General features: G+C 38.8%; 1 protein-coding gene across 1 annotated transcript; it reads right to left on the reverse strand.

Moving 5' to 3' along the window:
• Nucleotides 1–693: 693 nt before the first annotated feature.
• Nucleotides 694–4452, reverse strand: LOC104075108 (probable G-protein coupled receptor 158). The gene is made up of 3 exons (XM_009575501.1): nucleotides 4360–4452; nucleotides 2931–3077; nucleotides 694–2148 (listed from the first exon to the last, which is right to left on the reverse strand). The coding sequence occupies exons 1-3, from the start codon at nucleotides 4450–4452 to the stop codon at nucleotides 694–696; spliced, it is 1695 nt and encodes a 564-aa protein (XP_009573796.1).
• Between the last annotated feature and the right edge of the window lie 525 nt (nucleotides 4453–4977).

Here is a 4977-nt window from a genome sequence, read left to right on the forward strand (position 1 = left end):
TGCAATTAGAAGAAAGTATCTGCAGATTGCATAAATATGTTGTTGTGTCACATAATATCAAAGTTATTTGCAAAAATTATACAATCTGGAATGCTTTAATATGAGACACAACAATGTACTTAAAGACACAGTAATAAGAAAATGAGAGCAATCATTATATAAAATGTATTTTTGGGATGCATTGAGTTAGGAGTGCTATCTCGATTAAATACGTAAAGTGAAAAGTCGTCATTTTAATAAGCTGCTTATTGATATCCCTTTTTGCCATCAGGACATTTTCTGTGCCCTACTTCTGCTGGATCTTTAAAGTCCCAAGGGCAAGTTAAAGCCAGTTGCGGCATTCAGAAATAATTCGGTTAAGACCTACACTGTGCATTTGTTGCCACCATATGTTTTTTCTTTTAAAAGAGAAATGATTTCACAAAGGCAGGTTACTTTCATTGACACAGTAAAATCCTTGGAGCAGGGACCATATTCTGGGCGCTGCTAATCGCATTGTTGGCACTCAACAAATAAATAATAACAACATTAATGATAATTTACTTTGCTTAACTCCTACTTATTTGTAGTGCTGATTCCCTTGATTTAAGTGATGCTCCTTAGGAATTTTCAGATCCTTTTGGCCTAAGTCCCCTCTGTCTTTCCTGTTGTCTTTCTTCTCAATGTTGCTACTCTCCTCAGTCCAAAAGCCTCTTATTTTCGAGGTGTTGCTGTTTTATTTGCACTTATAGCAGAGGTGTTCGATAAAGCTACACTTCCTTCTGCATTTGGTAAATCTGCTGTATCATACTCCCAAGGGCAGACTTCAGCTCGAGATGCTAAAGGTTGCTGTAAGTAACTACTTGGCTTATGGGAGTCAGATGAAAGCACATTTCCCTCAGAAGAGGCATTTTTTTTCTGTTCTGCCAATTTATTGAGGTTTTCCTTTTCTGCTGCTTTCTGGGGTAGCTCCTCCTGCTCCCCAGCACAGGTATTAGGTGCATATCTATCAACATTCTCACACTTCAGCCCAGGGGAAACCTGAGACTTGGAATTCGACTGTTTTTTCTCATTGTCAAAGACCTGCTGCTCTTGTGTCTCCCGAGTGGCTGCATCCACCTTCTCTGAGCTCTTTTGATTTGATTGTTGATACCCTTCAGGTGTCTTCAGCTTATGCTGACTCTTCCCCTTTGGCTGGGAAGGGTGGTTTTTCTCTGGCTCTGAGGAAGCAATAGACACATGTTTTTGAACTTTAGAGTCAGAAGGCACAGGACCAGGAGTTTGGTCATATAGCTCCCAAGGACAAACTTCTCCTATGTCAAAATTGTCCTTGTGCAGAGACTTACCTGGGCCTGTGTCTGGATTTGCAGGTGTTTGACTAACCCTTTGCTGTTTCATAATTCCAGATTTATGGGTTTTCTTTGTTTCCTCAGAGTGGGTAGAGTTCTTCCGATGGGAATCCTTATGCTCCCCTCTATCGGAGGCTGAGTGCTTTTTGCTGGCCTCCTTACCCTTCTGCTGAGATTTATGAGATTTAGTGCTTTCTTCTAGACTTTGTGTTTTACCCGTTAATCCTAGAGTCTTTTCCTTGGCACTAGCAATAACACTGAGGGATTTTTGTAACACAGATGTTCTTGGATGCAGAGGCTTCTTATCGGCACTTAAGTTATGTGCACTTACTGATTTGCACACCAAAGGGACCGATTCAGTGGAGACAGCTTCAACTTTTTCTGGAGCATTTTTGGTTAATTTGTTACCATTCAAGGAATCCAGAAGTGAATTCTCAGCAGCTGTAACTTCTGTGCTTTCTGTAGTTAAGCTATTCGGTTCTTCTGTTTGATCCCTTACGTGATCATAAGTGCTGTGGGACTTTTTTAATGAAAAGACTCTGTTTTTCAAAGTCTCTTCTTTTGGCTTTGCAGAACTCGTGGAATCCTGTGGGTTTTTTCTCAGCGTAGCCATGTTCTTCACAGCACTGTGCTCCATCAGGTCCTTCTCGTCCCTGGAGCACTGCCTGGTGACCGTCTCAGGGATTTCTGTAATACGTCGCATTATCGAGCGCCCCAAGCCCTTTTTAGAGCACCTTTTTTTCTGGAGATGTGGGTTATTAGCAATCATCTTTTTCCTTTTATAGATTTCAAGCTGGGCATATAGTTTCTTCAACTCATCCTGCAAAGCAAAGTGAATGGCAAAACTAGTATGTATAGAGCGAGTCCAGTCAAACAAGCAGCCTGCTTAATGCATTACCCATTGCTTTAAAAATGGCATTAAACTTATTTCACTGTTTTTTCTAATTCCTGAATATGCCATTTCTCCATCAACTTGAATCCCATTTTTTTCCACTGTAAAAATAAGTTCAACCCTTGTGCACAAACCAATCACCTTTCACAGCTGTGCATCATACAGCATCACAATTCACATACATTCATGCTGTATGTTTCAGATTGTGCAATGCTGTGGTGCATGCTTTCCTACTGAACTCTATAACTATTCTTTATTGTGGGAACGTAAGTCCTTTTATCATGTAAGATAGGAATAAAGTATTTTTTTCTGTTAATCATGTGTTTTTAAAATTTTATGTTAAATAGTTCTGTATAGTTATGTATATGTTATGTACAAATGCCTAATCACACTGACACCAAATGCTGTTTGCACTTCAAGATAATTCAAAGAGCCTATGTAAACTGATAAACAGCTCTTGCTGTGGATGATTCCTCCTTGTTAGCCTCCAGTATGACTTTTACTACAACTAGTAATGCAGCTTCTCCTCACAACAGTGAATATTTTCCATGAGATTTCACATGACCTGATACCACAATCATTGAGAGACCTAAGCTGGCCTGTTTCAGCTGATATCTGCAAAAAAAGTCAAATGGATGCAATTCAGAGTTTACGCATAGGAAAAAGTGTTGTTCTTGAAAATAAATGGTATTTAAATGAGTTATATATACCCGAATATCTTCAGGATCCAAACTATGTTCACTCCATGCTGAATTGATACTGCTGTTCAGATAGGATCCAGATCGACCCATATCAAGCTCATCTTCATAAGCTTCTGTAGCTATATCATCTCTTGGGTTATTGCTTGAATGTGAAAACTGCAATAAGTATTCATAAAAAAGATGTTGTCATCAGTGCAAAAGTTTACTTCAACATCACTATAAGAGTTTACGTCAACAGTTTTATGGCACAATGATCCTTCTATGGATTTCATGTGATTTTCTGAACTCAAAACACTAGCTAGAGACATCATTGGCGTAAGTAGTGTCCTATAGAATATCAGTAATGTATGGAAGGAACTCTTATTAATGATGGCTTAACCTGAGAAATCTTAGAGATTTGCATAAGGAAAAAAACTCCACTTCTTTTGATGCTTATTTGAACCTCTTTAAATTGCATTTAAATTAAGCTAATATGGAAATAGACTTTCAGCCAGTATTACCAATTAGGCTGCTTAAACCATAAGACTGTATTTTATATTCCATACAGTTTAATAATCCTGCAGAAAGCAATTCTCCCATTTTAGATCCTGACCCTGAAAAGGAAGAGATGAGGTGGCAAAAAAAAAGGGAAAAAAAAGAAGGAAACAAATGAAAACGGAGATAAGTTAATTTCTCTCTTCTAAGTTTCAGCAAATGCTTGGATCAAGAATTGGAGAGAGGTTGTCAGCTATTTTTTTATTCATATTGATTCACTCATCTGTATTAACTATTGTCCACACAGTCATCTGGCCTTAGGACTTTATGAATGGAACTCAACCTTGTGAATCTTCTCTTAATTCCCTGAATTCTTTGGTGTGCTGGAAGAAAAGTCTGTGCAGTGTTACACAGGTAATAAGCTAAAAATGGAAATGTTGATCAGTAGTTATAAGTCAGCTTCAGAAAGATCAACAGATTTTCTAGATTAGTCTAGAAAGACATCTCTGAAGATACGTAATAAAGTATATGAATAGAAAATAGAAAATAATAAGACTATTGCTAGAGACCAGAAAAGTAATTTAAAATAAAACAAGGTTATTCAGTATTAAGGCTGCATCAGTGTGTCCCCTTCTTATGACTGTTTAATGTATGTTTATTTGACAGTTATCAACATACCCTGTTCTGACACATAGGCAAAAGATAGGAATAGCAGCTTCATTAACCTGAAAATTGTATCAACTTGAACTTTTTTATGTTCTTCCTTCATATGTAGCTTTCACCTTTACTGTTCTCTTTGACTGTTGACCTTTTGATTAATACTATTGGTCATTTCAAAAGCCATTATAAAATCATTCGCTTTGCTGGGGTACTATCTAAGAAGAAAGCTCCATTCAAACAGTGTGGACTGGTGCTGCAGACAGGTGGAGCTGCCTGCGGTTCTCCTGCCCCTGGCGAGACTGACACCTTGTCGCTTCGCTCCCAGCGCCTGACGGGAGGCGTGCCGCAGTGCTCGGAGCTCTGTCTCTTCTCTTCCCTGTCTCCTGTCATCCTCCATCTTCTCATGTCCCACACACACTCATCTTCTTACCCAGCACCGCTCCTGGCTCTATATCACGGGCCACGTCTCCTCCCAGTATGCAGCATCTGTCCATCCCAGGCTCTGACTCGCAAAGGGCTCTCCTTTTTCAGCCTGTAACAACTGCCCAGTTTAAATCCCAACCTCCCTATCTCATGGCTAGTCCAACCTCCTCGTTCTAGTTTTATTTAGCAGTCCACCCTAGTCTTCCCATCCCCTCACCTAAACTCTTAGTCTAATCTCAGCTAACTCTGGCAGCAGCATGGTCACCCAAATACCTGAAATAAGCATCATTAGGCAGGATTCTTTCCTTCTTGTATTAATCACATCAAAATTCTAAGTACTTAAAACTCCTGGAATTTTGAAAGCTGAAAGAAAGAATCTTTGAAAATGTATAAGAGTTTTTAAAATAAAAAAATATACAGCTTTTTAGGTAACATAGCCAAATTTCACATCTTCCTTTTCTATCAGTTGCTTGCTAATTTTATACAGAATTGCTTCTGC

Source organism: Fulmarus glacialis, unplaced genomic scaffold, assembly GCF_000690835.1.
Source record: "Fulmarus glacialis isolate BGI_N327 unplaced genomic scaffold, ASM69083v1 Scaffold49623, whole genome shotgun sequence".
Taxonomy (NCBI): Eukaryota; Metazoa; Chordata; class Aves; order Procellariiformes; family Procellariidae; genus Fulmarus; species Fulmarus glacialis.

Coding starts and splice junctions, on each gene's coding strand:
- LOC104075108 (XM_009575501.1), bottom strand. CDS start 4,452: ATGGAGGATGACAGGAGACAGGGAAGAGAAGAGACAGAGCTCCGAGCA. Junction 3,078..4,359: donor TGGGAGCGAAGCGACAAGGT/GTCAGTCTCGCC, acceptor TACTTATTGCAG/TTTTCACATTCAAGCAATAA. Junction 2,149..2,930: donor TGGATCCTGAAGATATTCGG/GTATATATAACT, acceptor TTTGCTTTGCAG/GATGAGTTGAAGAAACTATA.